The sequence below is a fragment of the Staurois parvus genome, unplaced genomic scaffold (genome assembly GCF_062004578.1).
Source record: "Staurois parvus isolate SC_StPar_1 unplaced genomic scaffold, SC_StPar_1.0 ptg001083l, whole genome shotgun sequence".
In the NCBI taxonomy this organism is placed as follows: domain Eukaryota; kingdom Metazoa; phylum Chordata; class Amphibia; order Anura; family Ranidae; genus Staurois; species Staurois parvus.
This window is the reverse complement of record NW_028318879.1, coordinates 809,868-833,921: the sequence shown is the minus strand read 5'-3', so window position 1 is coordinate 833,921 and position 24,054 is coordinate 809,868. Positions and strand designations below refer to the sequence as shown.

Sequence of the window (24,054 nt, the reverse complement as noted above, 5' to 3'; positions counted from 1 at the left end):
ACAAAGGGCTGAAACCAGAAATGAGGTAATACATGTCGCTATTATCTATCACAGAGGAAGGGGAGGAAAGGTTGTCCCTCTCTGTTTGCAGCCAACCTGTTTGCTTGCAGCGGTCCCGGGCTCGCCAATAGCATGGGAGAGCCTGACAACATTGGCGGAAGAGGGGTGGGCCCTTTCAGTGGCCTGTAAAAGTGATTGGGTGGCTGTAGAGCCACTTGGATCACTTTTACATGAAAGCCAGTCGCTGGCTGAAAATGTTGGTACTAGGATCGTGGCTACAGCTGGTATAACCTAAGGGCTAAAAGTTTTTAAATATGAACTCAGCATAGTAATTTTGTGATAAGATAAAGAACTGGGACATCGTTAACTGCAAAATAAGTTGCAATTTCCTGATAGTTACAAAAAAACAGATATAAATGTAAAATATCTTTTCTTGTGATCATTAATGAAAAAAATTGTTTTTCTATGTAATATATACAATTTTGTTTTGTATTCTAGATGAGTAAAGTGTGTGCTGTCTTTGGAGGATCCAGAGGGATTGGAAAAGCTGTTGCCAAGTTACTAGTTCAAAAAGATTATAAAGTGGCTATTCTATCCAGAAATCTGGAAGCTGCCTCAGCCACAGCCGAAGAACTTGGAGGTTTGTAAATAGAAGGCAAAGTGATTATGTGTTTGTTTCTGTGTTTTGGCAATCACTGACTCAATGCATAGTGCAGTGTTTCTCAACTCCAGTCCTCATGGACCCCCAACAGGTCATGTTTTCAGGATTTCCCTCAGATGAAACAGCTGTGGTAATTACTAAGGCAGTGAAACTGATCAAATCACCTGTGCAAAATAATGGAAATCCTGAAAACATGACCTGTTGGGGGTCCATGAGGACTGGAGTTGAGAAACACTGGCATAGTGGAAGGAGGCCTTCCATGACTTGACCCATGGTTCTGTAATATATGCCTGGGAACACATACAGCTGGTAAAATAAGAAACACATCACCATTTTTGTCGGTAAATATATTTCTAAAGGTGCTATTGACATGAAATTTTCATATGTCGGTAACAACCCATGCAATCCAAACCCACAAAGAAACCAAAACAAATAAGTTCAGAAATGAGGTTATGTGTAAAAAAAAAAAAAAAAAAATGGAATGACATGGGGAAATAGTATCGAACACGCTGCAATTTAGTTAATACTTTGTACAAAAACATTTGTTGGTAATGACAGCTTCAAGACACCTCCTGTGTGGAGAAACTAGTCACATGCATTGCTGAGGTGTGATTTTGGCCCATTCTTCCACACAAACCATCTTCAAATTTTGAAGGTTTCGTGGGTCTCTTCTATGAACTCTGATCTTTAGTTCTTTCCATAGATTTATTATTGGATGCAAGTCAGGTGATTGGCTGAGCCATTCTAGCAGCTTTATTTTCTTTCTTTGAAACCAGTTGATAGTTTCCTTGGCTTTGTGTTTGGGATCATTGTCTTGCTGAAATGTCCACCCTCGTTTCATCATCATCCTGGTAGATGGGAGCAGATGTTTATCAAAAATGTCTTGGTACATTTTTCCATTCATCCTTCCTTCAATGACATGGAGTTTGCCAAAACCGTATGCTGAAAAACAGCCCCACACCATGATGTTCCCAACTCCAAACTTCACTGTTGGTATGGTGTTTTTGGGGCGATGTGCAGTGCCATTCGACATCCAAACATGGTGTGTAATATTATGGCATCCAAAGAGTTCAATTTTGTTCTCATCTGACCAGACTATATTCTCCCAATATTTCACAGGCTTGTCTAAATGTTGTGCAGCAAACTTTAAACAAGTTTCAACATGCTTTTTCTTCAGCAATGGAGTCTTGTGAGCATGCATACAGGCTATGGTGGCAGAGTGCATTACTTATTGTTTTCGTTGAAACAATTCTACCTGCTAATTTCAGGTCTTTCTAAAGCTCTCCATAACTGGTCCTTGGCTCTTGGACAATTCTTCTGATAATTCTTTTCACTCCTCTGTCAGAAATCTTGCACGGAGCACCTGGTTGTGGCTGGTTTATTGTGAAATTATGTTCTTTCCACTTCTGGATTATGGCCCCAACAGTGCTCACTGGAACATTCAGAAGTTTAGAAATCTTTCTGTAGCCAATGCCATCAGTATATTTTGCAACAATAAGGTTTCAAAGGTCTTGAGAGCTCTTTGCTTTTACTCATCATGAGATGTTTCTTGTGTGACACTTTGGTAATGAGACACCTTTTTATAGGCCATCAGTTAAGAATGAACCAGCTAATATTAATTTACACTGAGAAAAGGCAGGATTGCTTATTAATTACTGCTTGATTTTGCCTGGTGTCTTGGCTTTCCATGCCTTTTTGCACCCCCCTTTCTTCATGTGTTCAATACTTTTTCCCCTGTCATCCCATTTTTATTACACATAACTTAATTTCTGAACTTATTTGTTTTGGGTTCTTTGTATGGATTGCATGGGCTGTTGCCGACATGTAAACATTTCATGTCACCTTTTAGAAATATATTTACTGAGAAAAATGGTGATGTGTTCAATACTTATTTTACCTGCTGTATGTTCCAAATCATAAGCTGATCATTTGTGACTAAGCACCTAGATATAGAAACATGCCGGGGTCTGTGGCAGCACAATAAATAATATGGGGTCGCAGGTAAATTACCAGGGACTTAACTTGCCTTATCATTGAAAGTAACTCTCTATCACGTTTATTCAGTGAGGCTGTGCAGAGGATAATGATTGCTTACAAAGTAAAAATTAACATATAACAAACAGATTTTAGTATACTGGTTAAAAAAATGATTGAAAAAGCCTTTTTTATAGTTTTGTTTCAATATTTTTAATGCAATTTAACAACCATAACGAAAGAAATGGTTATTCTCTAAATAAGAAATTTATATAATAGTCCCGCAAGGCAGGCAGAAGATATGTCAAAAAAACATAATGTGCCGCACTTCACTTCAAAAGTGTGTACCCAATCACTAATATTTCTGATACATATCCAAATATATAAATGAATAAAAATATATACAATTGTGCATCCACTTATATATCAAAATAAATGAAACCGTGAATGAACCAATGATGATTTGCAACAACAGTGTCCATATGATTGTTATAAGTAGTCAAAAGAAAAATCCATATATGAGTTTCTTCAAACGTGCAAACTTTGCTTTAGCGTATAATATCCTTTGCTTCTTAAAAAATATTAAGTGCGAATAACTTGCATAAACGTGCTCCCCCACCTTAAATATATGACCAAACCGTTAAGTAAGAGCATATAATGCTTGTGTCCCTTTAAATGGGCCAAAGTATGGATGGGATGGTATCCTGCTGTTTGGGGTCCTTCTTCACTCAAACGATAAACTGCCCTTCCACGGTGATTATTATAGAGGAATGAATCAAATCCTAGTGTATTACCCTTTAAAAATAATTTTTATTAACAAAAGTAATGCACTCACATTTACTCTATGCTAAAACTGCTTTGTGCACAAAATGTGTCCCCCAAAACCTTTTCCCAGGTGAAAATCCTAAAATTGCTAGCTGGTGTCCGTATGGTACCATCGAGCGTCGTGACGTCAAAACCCCTCCCTCAGGAAGAAAAGAAAGCAGGTGAAAAGAACCAAGGCCCATCCGAAGGCAAAACCCAACCCTTTTTTATAGTTTCTTAATGGTATAATAGTATTTTAATACCTAAACACTGTCAGTATCTAAACATAACCTATAAATACGCAAAACAGTAAAGTCTAGGTTGCAAACCACCAAATATCCTGTACCACTTTAATGAGTGTACCTTTGGCATTACAATGGTTCTAAAGTCTCAAAGTTTTTTACCATCATGCATTCTATGCAAGAAGGTTAAAAATCTTCTTTGTGCAGCAGCTCCCCCTGCCCTCTCTAACATTTGCCTGAGCCCCCTCTTGATCCAGCGATGTCCACAACAACCTCGGTTCTCTAGGGAGTCCAATGGCTCCTGCTGCTGTCAATCACAGCCAGTGAGCCAATCAGGAGAGGGAGGGGGCGGGAATGATCCATGGCTCTGTGTGTATGATTGGACAAACAGAGTGTGACTTGGGTGCCCCCATAGCAGGCTGTGTGCTATGGGGGCACTCAACAGGAGGAATAGGCCAGTAGTGCTGGCGGGGGAACTGAGAAGAGGAGGATCCATGCTGCTCTGTGCAAAACCATTGCACAGAGCAAGTAAGTAATAGCATGTTTGCTTTTTTAGGGAAAAAACAACAAAAACTTTAGTATCATTTTAAGTCCATTCCACTGAAGCGTGCCAAAGACAACTCTCATCATGTGATCCCTTGACTGGGCTAGTAGCCCAGTCTCAAATGCTGAAGCTGAGTTGTCTTCTAAGTTTGATACAGATTGCTGTCTGTAATCTTGAAAAGTCACACTGTTGTGTTCAGAGGATGGAGTAGCTTGTAGTTTTTATTCTCTTTCTTCCAACTAGTGTATAAGCATTAAAGGAGTGGTCTCCAAGCTGCGACCCGGGGGCCAAATGTGGCTCTTTGCTAATCTTTATGTGACCCCTGTGGCACTATTCCTTCCACTGACACCAACGATGGAGGGAATAATTCCTCCACTGACATCAACACATGGGGCAATATTCCTTCCACTGATACCAGTTATGGAACACTATTCCTCCCACTGACACCAACAATGGGGCACCGTTCCTCCCACTGACACCGACAATGGGGCACCGTTCCTCCCGCTGACGCCGACAGTGGGGCACCGTTCCTCCCGCTGACGCCGACGATGGGGCACCGTTCCTCCCGCTGACGCCGACGATGGGGCACCGTTCCTCCCGCTGACGCCGACGATGGGGCACCGTTCCTCCCGCTGACGCCGACGATGGGGCACCGTTCCTCCCGCTGACGCCGACGATGGGGCACCGTTCCTCCCGCTGACGCCGACGATGGGGCACCGTTCCTCCCGCTGACGCCGACGATGGGGCACCGTTCCTCCCGCTGACGCCGACGATGGGGCACTAATAATTCCCCTAATACAAATGATTGGACTGTTTACGCCCACTGATGCCAGGACATTTCCTACTCCCAATGGTCGTGCTCCAATCCTCCTAAAGGATAAAGGGCAGTAAACTGGCCCATTGTTTAGAAACTTTGGAGACTCCTCTGCATTAAAGGAATGGGATCCCAGAAAGTGTCTTAACAGAAAGGATGGTTGGCTTTTTCTTACACATCATTTGCATACCTTGCTAGTTCAAACAAAACTGAAAACAGAGTGCACTGGCTTCAATAAGCATATTTCTTATTTTACTATCCATTTTATATAAAACACGAATACTCAAAAACATGAAATAAAAATTTGCACTGTACACATAAACATCCACTGTTCGATGGGAGTAAGATGCGCATCATTTTTTTTTTTCCAGTGCAATTGTACTGCATATACAGTTGTGAGAAATAAGCACTAGGATTTATCGTGTCTGAAGCCCTGTGGGATTATTACGTATTCACTATACTTTGTTAATGTTAATAATAGTATTTAAAACTGCATTAGCACTTTGTAGTTGCTGTTGTTCTTGTGCACTTGTTAAGCATGGCATTCTTTATCTTTTCTGTGTAATCTGTTGTACAGCTCATCTGGCTCTTAACTGCGATATCACTAAAGAACAAGAAGTACAAAACACATTTCAAGAGATTGTGAGAAGTATTGGTCATGTTACCTACCTGGTCAATGCTGCTGGCATAAATAGGTATGTCTTCTGAACCAAACCCGGAATTGAGCCACAATGCAACTATGGCCTAGCCCTAGACTATGCCAGAATTGTGGTGTGTACTCTTGCTTTGCAACACTGGGCTCCTGAAATACACCCCCCAGAAAACATCATTAGCGTTAGCGAAAAGTTTTTACATTTTTTTTTCATTTGTTGTTCCTGTGCATGAACTAGATTTGTTCCACAACCCTACCCGTAGATTAGATGCTTGTGGTTGGATATTAGACTGTAAGCTCCTCTGGGAAAGGGCTGAATTAAATAGCCTGATGTATTCTGTAAAGTGCAGAGGAATGGCTTGGCACTGTATAAATAAAGGAAAATAAATGTGTATATGCTGACCATGCCTTTTGTTCTTTACCCTTTTGTCTGGTTGCATATTGTTCATTGTTTATTCCAAAGTCATCAGCTTTTCTTAAGTCTTTTGAATGTTTTTATTAAGACTTTTGGTTCAATACAGACTTCCTTTTACTGAACTTGTACAAACAAATCCTTAAAGTAGAATTCCAGACTGCCACTGAATAGTCTTAAAAACGCTCCCTCCCTTCTCTCGCTACCTAACCTGTGTAAAAAAAAAAAAAAGTGTATACTTCTGTATTTTTAGTCCATTCCAGTCACAAGATCTGTTGTGTCAATGAGTGGTGACTATAGGGGAAAAGAGGGAGTACTGACAAAGGCTGGGACATGATAACCTATGGATGATGTTACAGCTCCGGGAATTCCTAGTTGTTGTTGAGCGCTTCCTCCCTCACTCCTGCAATCACCACTTAGTGACACAAGATATCACATAACTGGACTGGAACGGACAAAAATAGGGAAGTACACACATCATTTTCTAAACAGGTCGGGTAGCAGGAGGGTGGAGGGAACTTTTTTTTAAGATTAGTTTGTGTTAGGCTGCAGTTCTACCCTAACATCTGGGATATATGGATGTGGATTGACCAAAAAAATGTTTTCACATACTATCTCCTTTTATCCATTGCAACGCACACTATCAAGCTCCAAGCATGCCACCTAATTTTCATTACCTGTTCCTGAGCTGCAGATGATGAGTAGTGAGTGTTTTATTATTCTTCTTTTGATGTCCGGATCATATTTTGCAGCTCAGGAACAGTTAATGTAAGCTAGATGTGAAAGTGTATGGCACAGGACTAAAATCTGCAGACTGCAGTAACAGGAAGACAAGGTTAAGTCCTAATTAGTTGACCATGACCATCATACCATGTGTATAACTCTTTAATTACTTTCCTGCATCCACATGCTCCCATCAATAAACTATACCATTTGTCTTTCGTTTTACAGTGTCACATAATCTTTTACATCATGTATTGATTAGAGACATTGCTTAGCAGACCAAAGTACCCCCCAAGATAAATAATGGTCTAAAGTGGCAGATTCTAATTGCAAGCTGCTTTACAGCTTAAAGAATATGTATACCCAACATTTTATATTTCTGATGTGTACCTGCTGTATTATGTACTTCTGTGAAAAAAGTATCCTGTTCTCTTTGCATTGCTTTGTTGGTGTCACAGGCAGCAGCCAGAACACCCTGGTGGGAGGAGGCATAATGAATTGATATGAAGTGGCAGCATTAATAAGTGCTTGTTGTGTACTTTTTTTTTTCTTTTTGTGAACATCCTGAAAAGTCTTTCTTGATGACAGTGTCTCTTAACATCTACGTCAATACCAGTGTACATGTAAACTGGCAGCAAAAAAAGCGTGTAAATGTGGGACCACTTTTAATGCTTGGCGTTTTTTGGCCAAAACGTTCCTCTGCTGAATGTGATTCTTCTGTGTTCAGAAGAGGGATGTTTAACTGCCCTTACCCACTTTACAACCGCGCTATAGCCGAATGACGATTACAGCGCGGTTGTCTAGTTCTGGGAGGGCGTCATATGACGTCCTCCCAGAACGCGCCCTCCGCGTGCCCCCGGAGGCGCGCACCTGGCAATCTACGGACACAGCTGATCATGTGATGTAGTAAAAGGCCAATCACAGCATATCACCGGGTAAATACAGTTGCCGGTTATCAGCTGCACTTTCCTCACGCTGTCACAGCGTGAGTAAAGTACTGCCGATAACCGGCAATTGTCAGAGAAGAGATCAGCACCGATCATCAGGGCACTGATTATAATAGAAACAAAGAAAAACATATTTTTTGCTCTTTTTTTTGTTTATAGCGCATAAAATCAAACACCCAGTGGCGATTACATACCACAAAAAGAAAGTTCTATTTGTGTCAAAAAATTACAAAAATGTCATATGGATACAGTGTTGCATGATCGTGCAATTGTCACTCAAAGTACAACAGCTCTGAAAGCTGAAAATTGGCCTGGGCAGGAAGGGGGTATAAGTGCCCGGTAGGCTAGTGGTTAAACTCTGCTGCTAAACCATGATAAAAGCCTATGTGTGGATGGACAAGTGGGCTTTTATTGAGTTGAGTTCAGGGGCTTCAAACAAAATGCTGAAAGCGCCTAAACTTATGTTTAGGAACAGCAGTGTGCATGAGGCCTAAGAGGTTATGTGTACAAAAATCAGAAAAGAACTACCAATAGGGCTCATGTACACAGAGCGTTTGAGAAACTTTTCAGACCGCTGGAAACTGACTGCTAGAAAACGTAGGTTAAAAACGTCAGTTTAGCCGCGTTTGCCTACTGCGTTTACTGCACTGAAAAATGGTAAGTAATTCACTATTTCAAACATTTTGTGAGAAATAGAGAGATCAGAAGCAGAGAGAGCAGTATGTTTTGCGATTACCTGTTTTTTCTGGTTGTATTTACTATGGATCCTATCATGAGCATAGTGCAGCACGTTCTACCATTTTTTCCTGCATGTGAAATCTAGAACTGACTTCATTGGTGTACTAGGTCCATTTGAATACATGGAAAACGCTGTGAATACATTATTGATGAAGAAAAAAGGCACTGGACAGCATCTGGATATGGACCAGCCCAAAAACGCGTCTAAATGCAAACATGCATAAACACGTGTACAAGCATTTACACGCGGTTACAAACATTTGGTGTCTGAAACGTGCATAAACTCTACTCCTGAACGCCATTTTTTGTGCTTTCAAAAAAATGCCTGTAACCTAAACTGCCTGTAAACGACTATGTGTACATAGACACACAGGAAAACATAAAGGAGAATTCGAGGGCTGCTGGAAAAAACGCACAACTGCTCCTAAACTTCAGCCCTTAAAGTCATACAATTGCTTTAACCACTTTCCTGCCACCCTATAGCTGATATACTGCTACAGGGCGGCAGAGGTACACAAAATAAATAAGTGTGTGTGTTTGCATTTCTGGGTAGGGGGCGCGGGCAAGCCAGTGTTTACTCACTGGCACCCGGTGATGGCCCAGCATTACTGACGGAGGGAGAGAACTGTATGTAAAATCCAGTTCTCTCTCTTGTCAGCTCCTGCTCCATAGCGCAGCCATACAAAGCAGTGTGCTTACAGTTGAATGCTCTAGCACAGCACACAGTTAACCCTTTGATTGCCCCACGTTTTAACCCCTCCTGCCCACTGCCATTAGTGCAGTGTCAGTGCTTTTTATTAGCACTGAGCACTGTAGTGGTGTCAGTGGGGAAAGTCAGTTCCCCCCAGTGTCAGAATGCCCACCGCAGTCCCACTATAGGTTGCTAATCGCCGCCATTACAAGTAAAAAACAAAAAATCCCAGTATATATACCGCCATTTGTAGACGCTATAACTTTCATGTAAAGCAATTAATTTACACCTGTTGGAATTATTTGGGTTTTTTTTTAGCAAAGACATGTAGCAGAATACATTTTGGCCTGAATTTATGACGAAATTAGATTTTTAAATTTTTTTTGCTGGACATGTTTAACCTCCTTGGCGGTATGATTCTTTCCGATTTTTTTTTTTGTGCTGAAAGCGGTACCATTTTTTTGCATGGAAATATGTAGTTTTTTATTGTAGGCTGTAATTTTTAGGAATAACTCACTGAAATCTGTCCGAACAAGAGTCTAGTAAACATCCCGGGTATGATAAAACTTGAAACACGAAATTATAATTTATTAAAGAATCATAAAAAATAATATAATACATTTAATTCAATAATATAATCAAACCAAAAACACTGAAATTTGAAATACAGAGGCAAATTCGCACATCGCTGAGCAAAGTCGCAAAATCGTTTTCAGTGTCTGATGAATTTCCCCACGAATCATTATCACTCAATTCTGCAAGTGGTTCTGATTTACGATCGCTGTTCTAAAACCGCTTTTGACGTAAAGGGACGCTTTTTGGACGCCATGGACTTTTCTAAGTTTCCAGGCAGAAAGAACAGTCAAACTGCAGGCAGGGCACAGGACAAAGCACTAGGGACAAAATATATGTGAAATGCATTGAAACAGCAATGACAGCAAAAATGAAATTTTTAAAAAATTTCAAATTTCCCGCCGGTTCCGGCGCCCGTACGTCCCAACGTCACAGGGACCGGAACACAGAAGCCGGATGCCGACATCGGCCGGAGGAGATGGCCGGGGACGCTGGAGGGGACACATCGCGGGAGCGAAGGACAAGGTAAGTGCTGCAGGGACCCCCTGAGCAACGCCGCATGGTAAGCCCGAGTGTAGCTCGGGGTTACCGCTCTTGGTACTCAAATTTTACCCCGAGCTACACTCGGGAAAACCGCTAAGGAGGTTATTAGCAAAAAGTCAAAAATATTGTGGGGTTTTTTTTTCAAAATTTTTTTTTTTTTATAGTGAAAAAAATAAAACGCACAGGCAATCAAATACCACCAAAAGAAAGCTCTATTTGTGGGAAAAAATGGACATATATTTAATTTGGGTGCAGCGTTGCATCACTCTGCAATTGTTCGTTATAGTAACGCAGCGCCGCAACACAAAAAATGGCCTGGTCAGGAATGAGGGGTAAATCCTCTGGGGGGCAAGTGGTTAATAACTGTAACTTCACCCCAGGTGTACTTTTAAGTAATTTGTATGTAACACACTATAGGTATAGGGAGTAGATGCATAGAACTTTTGCTTTGTAGGGGTTGAGCTGTGTCAGCACTTCCCTGCTGAGGCAGAGTCGTTGAGGATGACAGCTTCTGTGGAGGGCAGCATGTAAATCAATGCTACTGAATGTCTTCCACAAGAGTTATAGCAGTTTGTATAGACACTCTGTCTCAGAGCAGGGCAGGAGCAAACTGCTATGGAATGTTAATTGTTTTATATTTCCTGCCAGAAGATACTCACAGACTAATATTACACTTCCTAAATGTCACCATTATTGAACTAAAATGGTACAGCATATTAAAGTTGTTTATATGCGTTTCAAGCATTATTTTTCTACTTTCGTGAATAGAAAATCATAACAGGATATAAATAAATATCTGTTTTTATTGTTGTAGGCAGATTATAAAATCCAAAAATGCTCAGGCTGGGTGATGTATAGTCATTCTTCTATTACTCTTCACATTGTAGTAGAACTTTAGACAGAATCATTTTTTTAAATTTTGCATAGGGAAAGGAAGAGCTATAACCCCTGTAAGGTTTATTTTTGCCATCTGTATCCCATTGTGGAGATTTCCCTTCACTTTCTGTCCCATAGCCAAACAGGAAGTGAGAAGAAATCGATGCAAATTAAGGGAATTCCTTGGGGACCAGGACACCAGAACTAGTGTCCCCATTGGAAAATTTCCCCTCTATTCGTTTGCTGAGGACAACCCAAAATGCAGGGTTTTCTTCTACTTTCTTTCTTTTGAATTTCTTTAACGGGGGCACAGACAGCAATTACAACTGACAAGCATTCTAATCCCACTGCACTCTATTAAAAACTAGAGAAAAAACGTTTTGCCTTTAGTTCTACTTTACTTTTCCCCAGTTGCCCAGAAGGTGGCGCAGCCTTCCTACACAATAGACAATGTATTTGCTACCTTAGATGCTACATGAAATGACATTTCTAAGAAGGTTCAGGGTGATAGGGAATGCTTGATGGGTAAAGTTTAGCAGTGAAAACCCAATATATACAGTAACTATTTTTTTTAACAAGGGCACAAAGTAGATTTAAAGATAAATGAGCACGTAGGGGGAGATTTACTGGTGCACACAGAAAGTGGTGCAGCTGTGCATAATAGCCTAAATACACATCTAATATGATACCCATACACGCTTTGATAAATGATAGGTTTCTTTTCCAATCGATCTCTCTCCCAATGGGAATAATTAATCAATTGTCAACAACACAACCAATTGGTATACCACTCACAGGGAAGTGGAATTTGATAAATAGTTAGAAGATACAATTGTAATTTATCAGTTGAATCTCTGCTTACAACAAGCAACCTCATAATCCATAAATTGAAATACAATCAAGTTTATAAGCAATCATCTCAGGGTTGCCATTGATGGAGAATGATTGATAACTTTCCACCAATGGCTGAATGGTTAAGTTGACCAAATCTTATCTAAATCAATTGGAACGGAAGCTACGGCTCATTTTGATCGAATCACACATTAATCAGATAATAAAATGGAAGCATGTATGGCCACCATACATTTGATATTTGTATGCGTTGGCCTCCTACTTCTAACTTTTTTCACTAGCTAAATGAAATGGAACTTAAGTTATGGACAGCCCAATATGTTCTAACACTGTCTACACTTGTCTTCTAATGATTTCATTTGGATTTTGGTACAATATTGTTTACATAAAATTTGCATTGTTACTTGTTTATTACCAACTAAGTGCCTATCTGATCTTAATACTTACGGTTGCACTTTGCTTTATTCAAATCATAACAGCTCTTGCCTTTTTCAAAAAGTAAAGTAACCCATAAGAGCTTCTGAATTTCAATTAAAATCGCCACATGATCATATAATCCATGATGCTGCCCTCCTAAGATATCTATTCATCCCGTGTGCATCCTATCACTTCCCCATAGCAGTCCCGTGCTTATCACCTCCCTCCCATGGAACCAATTCACTATGTTTACACTGGTGGTTGGGGGGGCGCAGTAAAAACACACAGTTGAGCTGCATTTCTACCACCCCCAACCACTCCCACTGCAAAGGCAGTGGATGGGGTGGGTGTACACATATCGCAGCACAGTAAAAATCACCCCCAAAGTTAATTGGGGCTGCCCTGCAGCTGCATGCAGTGCATATGGTTGCAGCATGGTGGTGCAGGTTTTTAGGGTTAGGCCTCCTCACACCCTGTCAGATGCCCTCAGAAAATTGATTTCTTGCAAATCGCTGTTCAGAGGGCAAAGCTTTTGTAAGTGAGCCTATAAGATCAATACCACATTCATTTTTGCACTAAAGCCTAACTTATCTTTCCTTTCACTTTAGATAGTTTGTTTAGGCCAAGCTGTGAATGAAGGCACGCAAAAGTATTGTGAAACTATGAAAACGTTCTTATGGTAACATCATTCACAGTGCTGTCCCTGTGGTGCAGTGTTACTGTAATGAACCGCCTGGCACCCCAACTGGGTGCCACCACCAAACAGTGCCTCCTGCCCTCCAAACCCTTGCAGGAGAAAGGGCTATTATACAGTAGCTAATACCAGCCCTTTACCCCAAGCATCATACACAGATGATGTTGAGGTAAAACCAAAGAAATAACTTGAACAGAAATACAGGTTTTTATACACTTCGAAAATAGGGGCAGTCACCACACGAACAATAAAAACAAATATTACACATTGGGGTTAACATTTTACAATGGTTAGGTAATGAGGTAAAGCTGACACAAGACTAATCACATCCTGTAGGAATCTCCAGGAGGATTGGCAAACAGGCATAAACAATGGGTTACTCAATTAACAATGGAAGTTCACTCCTAGGAGGCACACAATTGGAAAATTACACAATGGGAGAAAGACACTTCATACCTAGACAGAATAGGCAAACACAGGTATACATCGAACAAGAAACACATAACACCTTAATAAGCAGATTACACGTAACAGCAGGAGACCCCAGCATCAGGTTGTTTTGAGCCGATTAAAATCTTCTGCTTTGAATATAGTTGAGGGTTGAAGTAGTCAGCTGGTTTGGGCTGTTAATTATATACCCCTACAAAACACAGAGGCCCCAAATCTGTATACCAGTTCTCCATTTCTCAGAATCGGTGTGTTTCGGGGAGACATGGACTTGAATCCGAAGTTAAACTACTAGCCCAGACACACACCTCCCAAAGAACAGGGCCCATAGTCAGTAGGCAAGAGGCTAGCCTGCAGTCCCCTCCGAAAGCCTCTGTCCCAGTTGGGTCTGTCACAGTTACAAATGATTGACATTCTTACCATTTCCACACTGATACACTATTTTCTTTGACTTTACTGGCCAGTGCAGAGTTCCTCTCACTGGTATTTTGTATATTCCTAAAATATCAACTGCTTATACCACAAGATAAATAACAAATGTGTTCTTTTAATTTAATAGATGTCAATGTTTTATCTCATTTTTGCACTATTTACTGAAAATTCTATATTTTACTTTGATGAATTTGGTTATTATCACGTGATATTTATATAAAAAAAAAAATAACATATTGCATGTGATAACTATTAGTGAATTGACCCCCATTTCCCTTAAAGTGTATGTCCAGTCTAAGCTTTTTGTTTGTCTGCTTTGGATAGAGTGCGGAAGGGGTAGAAAATGTTCCCCTTGCCTACTGTCACCTGTCACTGCAACAATTGTTTCTTCAGACAGGAAGTGATCGAAAATTGCCAACATCTTTCAGATTCTTTTGAAGTAGAAAAGGCTAGAATTCCCTTTTTATTTGTTTTTTTTGTGCCCTTGTTGCAGCTTTTCCCTCACTTTCAGCTTACTGAAACCGTTGTCATCACAACAGTAAGTAGAGGAATATCTTTCTAATGAAGCCCTGGATAGCAGTTAAAGCCTAACTTACCTATCCCTACTCTATGCAAAACTAAAAACAAAAGTTTTGGTTGGACATATACTTCTACTACCGTCTGTACTTCACCCTTGCAGCTTTCAGTGCACCATACTGCTTTAGAGAGTACATAGATCTGATCACATCTGTCCCAAGATAAAGTTTACAATTAGTGATGCACCAATTCATCAGTTGTCGAAATTAGGGTTATTGGCGTTTTGCCAATAGAAAAAAAAAAGTGCCGATAATGATAAATGATAATTGACTTGAGAATTGTGTCTTATTGAATTCAATGCAAAATTGTGTCCCATTGACTTTAATGCAAAATTGCTGCCAATGAACTTCATTGCAAACCCGCCCCCTATTGACTTCAATTCAAAAACATCCCCTATTGATATCAATGCAAAAACCATCTATTTAGGTTTTTTTTTTTCATTTTTATATCTATTTCATTTTATTTTCTGTCCAATTTTTGTGTTGCTATAAATAAAAGTAATTTTACTTTACTAGATTGTATTTTTTAAATTCATGATATTAAATGTAAAAAAAGTTGACTACCATTTATATATATAAAAAAAAATTTACAAACTGTCCATTTTGGTTTCGGTTTTCAGCCAAGTGCATTGTGAATTTTTGGTTTTGGTCCAGAATTAAAATTTTTGTTCACCACTACTTTACAATCCAGCTTGCCTATCGCATTTATACACATACTAGGGCCCAGTCTGGGATGAAACCAGCAAAACTACAAATATGTTTTCCAAATCATGTGAGGAAATCAAAGCAATTTGAGGAAACTCAAATACAGGGAGGACATACAAACTCAATGCAGATAGTAACCCATAGTGGGATTCCAATCCAGGGAAAATAGCTGCATGGCTGCTAACCATCATGCTGCCACCGCGCATATATGTGAGGCTACAGATTATTGGTGCACCATAAACACCAGCATTACAAAAAAAAATGTCCATGTATTTAGTAGCTAGAAATGAAAAATCAACAAAAGGAAAAGCAACAATTGCAACTTTTCTTCTACTTTACAATCCACTGCTGTGAAAACACACTTTCATAGACTCAGTGTATCCTCTGTTCTCCAAAACAACATAAAACACCACTGTGAAAAAATCCACCCTCCACCTGGTGTATGCCAGTAAAAAACTTCTAAATATATACCTTTTAATGCAGAATTCCACCCCGATGCATTCTCGTATGTTTGGCCCCGCGGCCCGTACCTGGTGCGGGCGGCGGGGTCACTCTGGCGGGATATTGGTGTGGGGCCGCCTTGACTCCGCTTTCTGCCATGTCTGTCCCCCGACCCTCTCTCTTCTTCTCCCTCACTATTTTTACAACTGACTTCTCCTTTTTGTTTTTTCTCTTCCCTGTAGACTCTTCTTCTTTTTTTCCTGTTTGGGTTTATACTTTTGGTTACACAGAGTTTCCATATTTTGTTCCATATATTTTGTCTGGTGATGCGCCCCGTGAACCTATGTTCTTTTTTGTTTCTCTCTATACTTCTGTAATATGTGTTATTGAAACACTTCCATTTTGTTGTTATTTTCATTCATCCGCATGGACTATCGACACGCCTATGATGTTTTTCTATCCACTTATTTGTCCATGTTATTATTATTATTTCTCATGTTTTGTTAACATTGCTGTTAAATATAATAAAGACAAGTTTGCCTTTAAAGCAGAATTCCAGGCTATTACTAACTAAGCTTGAATCTGCTCCCGCCCTCCCTTCTCCCTCCTATACTAACTACCCTGTAGAAGGAAGATGTTTACACTTACCTATGTTGAGAGTGCTCTGGTCCAATTGCCTGATCTCCCCAGTGGCCGGCTTCAGGAGAGAGGAGATGGCAGGGACAATGGCTGCAATGACTGGGCAGAGACGTCACCCAAAGGCTTACTATGGGGCATCCGTTGTCGACTGTCCTTCCTCTCTCTACAAGCTACTGCTGGGAGCTGAACTCATTTATGTGAAGCTGCAGATCACTGGTGCGCCATGAACACCAGCACTACATAAGGACTGATCAAAAGGAGTGATTCTATTCAGCGTTCCATTCAAATTGCTGTCAAGGACAAATGTTCTAGTATCTGAGCAAAGTTCAAGGACTCTCTTTAGATAAATACACTTATTTGTTTCCCAGCAGCTGATATGTAAAAATGATTGTAAACCCTCACATATACCCAGTAAAGTGACTGGCCTTAGTTGATGCACAAAGATGAAACCGTTCCTCCTACATAAGTTGTACCTGTTTATCTGCAGTCTTCTCTTCTCTACATCTGTTCAAAATGTTGAATTCATAAGGTTGTCTGAGGGTTCAGGAAAAAGGGAGCGGAGAGCTGAAGTTACACTCGGCAGAGCTCAGTGAGAAGAGTTCTGAGATCTGATTGGAGGGAAGAGACACACCTCCCTCCACAAAGCACATAGAAACAGGGCTGAGGCTGCCAATCTTCTGAAGCTCCCTCCCAATGACTATTTTTTTTCTTGGTGTCCGGAAAACTTGTCATAAGTGATTCATACTGATAGCAGAGGAATGAAGCAGCAGACAGAAATTACACTTAGGCTATGTTCACACCTGTGTTGCAGTGTGGGCCACGATTTGCACAGACATGAGCGCCCATTCATTTGAATTGGCTGCTGTGCCCTGGGACACGCAGGAAAGAATTCCCTGCAGTATTTTTTAAATCGCAGCCTGCATGAGAACTAAGGTTCCCAGAATGGGTGCAATTTCCAGTGCGGACGGCGTGACATCACGATTAATGGCACACACCTGCGGGTCCTGCATTTCTCTGTGTGGGTGGTTGCGGCTGCTGTTATTTGTGCGGTTCCCGCAGCGGCACCACCCACACAAATGTGAACCGAGCTTCATACTCTTAATTGAGACAAGTGAACATTCTAGTGGGATAAGCTTTGTTTATATTTCATGTCTGAGGTTTACAAACCCTTGAAGAAAAGAAATTAGTTGCTTTAGCACAAATGCCTATTTTCCCTGGTTTTAAGCAAATGCCCCCTGCTTTTACCTCTGAGAATCATTCCAACACTGAAAGTCTGGTCACAGATTTTGAGGAGCAGTACAAGTGTACTATGTTGTTTTGACTGGTAAAATAACTGTGTTTTTTTTTTTCCAGGGATGGACTGTTAATGAGAACCAAGTCAGAAGATATATTGTCTCAGCTCTCCGTCAATCTCATAGGACCAATACATACTTGTAAAGTTGCATTACGTAGCATGGTCCAGCAGCAGGGTGGAGCTATTGTCAATATAGGTAACTGAGCTCTGAATAAAATGGCTGTAATTGCATCATACCACTACAGACAATTAAAGTAGTACATTCACAATATTAATGCTATCTTAAAAGTTGTCTTAAAATGTTTGTATAGTCCGATTTTATTGTTTGTTTTAGATCAAGGGTGTCAAACTGGCGGCTCTCCAGCTGTTGTGAAACTACAAGTCCCATCATGCCTCTATCTTTGGGAGTCATGCTTCTAACTGTCAATCGTGCAATGCCTCATGGGACTTGTAGTTTGGCAATAGCTGGAGGGCCGCCAGTTTGACACCTGTGTATAGGGAAGGGTTAAAAACCCTGTCTGGCTAGTTTTTGCATTAAGGAGATTTTCCTACACATCCTGCCCTACAGACACAACAGGAAGTTAGAGGAAATCTAAAGTGATGAGAATACCCCTCTTTGATAGTTGTTATCAAAATGATAGATTGTAAACTCCAAGGAGCAGGGACCTCCTATCCCTCTTGTATTGAACTGTATTGTTGCTGTATTGTCTCCCTTTATATTATAAAGTGCTGAGCAAACTGTTGGCGCCATATAAATCCTGTATAATAATAATAACTGGTATCTCCATTGAATGATTTCCCCTCACCTCTTGTTGTGGGGACAACCCTAATTTTTTTGATTTCCCCCTCACTTGAATCTCCCCAATGGGGAAACAGTAATAAAAAGTTAACACAGTGTCTAACCTTCCCCATTTTATCCAAAACTAAAAAAAAAATAGTTTTGTCTTTACATGTGCATTACAATAGGTTGTTGCTAATAGCAACCAATCAGGCTTTATTTTCCGTTGACTAATTTGCACTTAAAACATTGGTTCTTGCCTCAATTTGTAGAAATGAACCACACGGTATCATCTTGACTTAAAAAAAAGAACTACCGGTATAGTATATGTACTGTTCCATAGTATTTAAATCCCTTGCTATTGTTACCTTCCAGAACCACACCTGTTGTTTTGGACCATATTTACTGTTGGCTACAAAACTTCAAACTGTAGGCCCTGTGAAGAGTAGAACTAGCTGAAATTCAGCCCTTTCACTATGCAAGTGTAACCTGCAATGTACCCAAATGTAACCTTTGCTGAAAAAAAGATGTAAACAAAGGACGTCCGATCAGCTGCACTCCATATTGAACCAAGAAAAAACCAATACAGACAGTGGGGGACTGACAGGTAAACGCATTTCACGCTAAAGACAGCGCTTATTCATTGGGGTAATGAATAAGCGTCTTTAACGTGAAACACATTTACCTGCCAGACCCCCACTGTATTTCCACTGTCTGTATTGGCTTTATTTTGGTTGAGTAAAGTGGATTCTTTGGATTGCAGCCTATCGGACGTCATTTGTTCTCATCTATGCAGCACATGAGCTGGGCTAGCACCTACAGGAGGTGTTGTGTTTGGAGATTGGGAGTCTCTCTACCTTGAGCAGCGTAAACATATGAAAAAAGATGTAGTAATGGGCAATTGTCTGGTTGTTGAAGTAGGTATTACCCCCAGAGAGTTATCGTCCCTGAATATTTTGTATTCTTGTGTGGGTTACTCTTTGGGGCACGTCAAAAGTCCATTTTTTGGAATTTCTAACTTAATTTGGATGTGGTGCTCCAGCTTTTTATGGTCAAATCTGCCCAGCCCACCCAGTATTTGCATATCTACCAGCCCTGCAAATACACAGAGCAATATCGTTGTCTACTTCCAGAAATGCTAGTTTGCACTATTCACTCAAAAAGTGTACATAGAATAAGTACAATTTTAGGCCTGTCAGGCTGAAGTAGTATGGATTCATCTCTTGATCCACTGTCCAAGTTGTGTAAAGTGGAATTTCACCATCATTCATCTCTTTATAAAATCACTGTACACAAAAAACAGCATCAGTGATAGCAGATGTCATTTACCTGAAAATATTCAGATAAATTGTAAAATAATCCTTTAGAAAATCCAGATGTAATACATTTCCAAACATTTGTTTTCTTTACTGGCGTGTCATATATCAAATGGATTAGAAATATTATTGGATCGTGGAGTGGATCATTGATAATGTTTTTGGCAAACATACCGTTTTCAGTGCAGGACTGTATTGACCAGACAGGTGATCCAAACAAGTAGAGAGACTAATAACATGCACTAAGCATGTGTCTTAGCAACATACATAAGGGCTGCATTCGGCCCACGGGTCGCAGTTTGGAGGGCACAGGTGTAAAGTAACAAAGTCCTAAACTCATTTGAAGAAGAACTCCACTAAGGTATACTGTAATTGCATCTAAACTGACAATATAACCTAACACATTTCTCACATAAAATGTAGATAAACTTATGATAGTCTTTAACTCCTTGGCACCAACAGTATGCAAATATGCGGCCTCTCCGTGGCTGGGCCATATTTGCGGACCCGATTTAAACAAACATGCTGAGAGCGCGCACCCTGTGCGCTCCTGGCGCCTCATGCAAAGCTCCCAGTTTCTACTTGCGATCGGGAGCTTTCCGATCATGTGACCTTTGTGACATCCAATCACAGTAGTCACATGACCCTAAACCCCACCCCGGCACCAAGGAGCTAATAAAAGAATAAATACCTTGGAAATTGCTCAGTATAAGGCTACATGTACACTCAAACTTCCCTAGATGTTAACTCTCCTGGCAGCAGAAAAATGCTAAACTTGGCAAAACACATGTAAATGTGGCCATAGGACTTAATAAACACCCAAACGCTAAATGCAGCTAGTGCTTAGGCACGTTTACACTAGTTTTTGCTGCGTTTTGGTTTTTTTTTTTGCCAAAACATACCTCTCCTGAACAAGATTCTTCTGCATTCAGGAGAAGAACATTTAACTGCCTCTAAAGTCTGGTGCTCCTAAACTCAGGTAAAACCTATGTGTGGATGGACACACAGGCTTTTATTGAGTTGAGTTCAGGGGCTTTGGCAAAATAACGCCAAAAGCTCCTAAACTCACATTTAGGAGCAGGATTGTGCATGAAGCCTAACAAGGAACTAGGCACTTGCTGCTAAATAAGGGGCTAAGCCAAACACTATGTATTCCTATATGACTGTAAGGTAGAGATCCCTTGTATGCAGGGGCGGACTGACCATTTGGAAACTCGGGCACTGCCCGAGGGCCCGGGGTCAGTAGGGGGCCCCATGAGATGCCCCTGGTACCTTTTTCATAGCCTTTTTTGAGTTTGGGCAAGGGCCCCATGATCCCCTATTGCCCGGGGGCCCCATGAGTTGTCAGTCCGCCCCTGCTTGTATGATATAGTGTAGGAACACCTGACACTCCTCCAGGGAATAAAGCACACAGATATATTTGGAAGGATTGTCACATTGTGAGAGCATGAACCTTTTGCTGTAATGTCTCTACTGTGTTTTGTTAATCTTCTGTTTCTTTCATTCTATGATATTGACTGATGGCCCTTCTCTTTACTTGCAGGCAGTGTGGTTGGTCACAAAGGGAATGCTGGGCAGAGTATTTACAGTGCCAGCAAGGAAGGCTTGGTTGGGTTCTCCAAATCCCTGGCTAAAGAAGTTGCAAGGAAAAACATACGGGTTAATGTGGTTGCCCCCGGTAAGACCATTTGTCTTTGTAATTTGATGAAAGTGATGAGTGGAGTCCAGTCCACAAACTACCCCCCCCCCCCACTTCTCTGCTCAGAATGCTACAGCCATCTATAACCGGGGACAACAGATATGCTGCTGAATAAAAACTCAGATAAAGAGAAATCAGCAGCCTTTCACAATATTCATTTAACTGAAGTGGTGCATGCTGTTTACAGGAGATGCAGGTCCTCTTTATCAAGGTTCTAACATTACAATGTGGGACCCTAATATTTAAACATTAACAAGTCGATCACAGTACCCACTTGAACTGTTCTGCTCACACAGAGGACAACCATCATCCAATGGTCGTTCTGGTAACTTCTTCCTGAAGGTATATGGGACAGTCTGCCTCCTAAGATGAATTGCCCCAGTGTTGTAATGAGAAGAAACAGCTGGGAGAGCAGTGAGCTGATCACATGACCAGAAAACGCAGAATGCCAGGGTAGTCGTGACTTTAATGAAGCAACCTTTTCATTATTCATGGAAATTTTTTATTGGGACACATTTATAAAAAGTAGACAATCTGGGCACTTGCTCCAGCATTGATTTTGTTCAATTCTCAAGCTGGTGACTGTAACATTTATCATTATAAATGTGGAGGAGGTTGCTGAGACCATTGAGTGGAATATGCAGGGAATGCAGCTTAATGCAGCAAACTGTAAAATATCTCATTTGGTTCCACTGGCAAAAGAATGGTTAACCAGTTATTTGCCACATCATAAATATTTCCTCCTCTTTGCCTGATAGAAGATTAGATAGATTATTTGGTATCGGGGGAAACAGGTCACTGAAAAGCTATGTTTAATGATGTGTTTAGGCTGGATCCAGACCTGATTATTGCACTGATGCCTGGTAAACTGCATAGTTTATATTAATGCAAAAGATGTGATGTAGTGACAGTCGTGGCATTATGTGTCTATCATGGTGCAATTTTTAATTCTGAATGGCACCCAACACACCAGCAGAGTAATGGGCAGTGAACAATACAATTTTTCCTGGGTGCAGGACATACACTTAAAAATGTAGTAGAGCTTCCATTCTTTATAACTAATAATTCTATGAAGTGAAATAATCTATCTTTCTTTATTCTTCTATGTACTGTATATTCTACATTAATAAGCATACATCATTTGTAGGATTCATTCACACGGATATGACTTTAAGCCTGGATAAGGACTTGCTGAGCCGAAATATCCCTCTAAGCAGGTTTGGTGAAGCGGAAGAAGTGGCTCACGCTGTGGCTTTCTTGTTGGAGTCCCCGTATGTTACTGGCCATGTTTTAGTGGTGGATGGAGGGTTACAACTCCAGATTTAAACTGTATTTTGTAAGAAAGGAAGCATAAAAGAAGCATTTGTAATAATATCCTACTTTCTGCTCATTCAGGTATTGGCAGGGCTGGGCCAAAGGGTAGGCAAAAGAGAATGTGCATTAGCAGGAGCAGTGTGACAAAAGTGTGTGTGTGTGTGGGGGGGGGGGGGGGGGGGGGTAATGGGGAGTATACTTTGGCCATTTTATTTTGGATGCTAAATGAATCTTGTCCCAGTACTGGTGACAAACTACTCAACAGTGCTTTAAGTCTTACGTTTCTCAAAGACCATAGTGACTTATGAAAATTGGGAGAAAATGTGAAGCTGTTGCCCATGAGTGTCACTCACAATTTGTATGAATTAAGGAATCTGAAATTGCTGCCCATAGCAACCAGCTCACAGACTTCCCAAAATGTCAGCAACAGTAGCTACTGCTGTGCGGAGTTTGTCTAATTTACTACAGATTAAATCACTTGTTGCTAATGCACTGCTAGTACAGATCAACAAAGCTTATATCTCAAAAATTTAAGAAAAAGGCCTCTGGGTGATCATTAGCCATGCATCGAATTGTACTTTATGTGCACTGCGGTACCATTTATTATGAATGGCTCCCAACACATGTGTTGAACCCAGTAATGAACTGTTGCGCACTGCAGTGCCTTGCAGTTCAAAAAACACTGCAGGTCTGATTTTAGGTCCATTATTATTACAAATATAAATACTGTATAATAATCATGATGCATTAGGCAGCCCAATAAAGCAAATGGTCTGCCCTAAAGTGCGTGCATTAATTGCACACACTTTAGGGCAGACCAGAGTGGGTCCTTTAACGTTCCAACTACTGGATGACAATTACCTTGCGCTGTTTTACTACATAATTTGCATTTTGCACTATGCCTACTCAATGCTAAAATTAGAACTGACTAGATTGTAGTGTTCCAGGAGAATCCCTGTATTTGGTCCATTTTACAATAAAGCGTATGCAAAGGCAAAACTTTTTTTTGTTATTGTTAGTTTTGAATAGAGGGGGATGAGTTAGATACTTTGACAAGTTTACATTGCTGCCTGGGATCCCATCAAGGAGATTCACCCCTCTGCTTGTGCTGATGATCATTGGCATCAAGACAAAGTGATAGGGGATCCAAATTTTTTTTAACTATCACCAGGACAGGAGGTGAGGATAAGTCATACAATGGGAACTATTCTCATATTGTTGGACTTCCCCTCCTTTTAGAGAACTTTCCTATCGTTT

The 24,054-nt window shown here is 40.6% G+C and overlaps 1 protein-coding gene across 1 annotated transcript in view; it reads left to right on the top strand.

The window, feature by feature from the left end:
* Positions 1–22,857, top strand: part of LOC149440448 (carbonyl reductase family member 4-like) — a 30,868-nt gene extending 8,011 nt beyond the window's left edge. Inside the window, exons 2-6 of the mRNA XM_089658598.1 lie at positions 499–640; positions 5,617–5,734; positions 17,750–17,886; positions 21,328–21,462; positions 22,631–22,857. Of these exons, the coding sequence (XP_089514724.1) occupies positions 499–640; positions 5,617–5,734; positions 17,750–17,886; positions 21,328–21,462; positions 22,631–22,809 (711 nt within the window). The 3' untranslated portion in view covers positions 22,810–22,857. The remainder of the gene's footprint in view (positions 1–498; positions 641–5,616; positions 5,735–17,749; positions 17,887–21,327; positions 21,463–22,630) is intronic.
* The last annotated feature ends 1,197 nt before the right edge of the window (positions 22,858–24,054 follow it).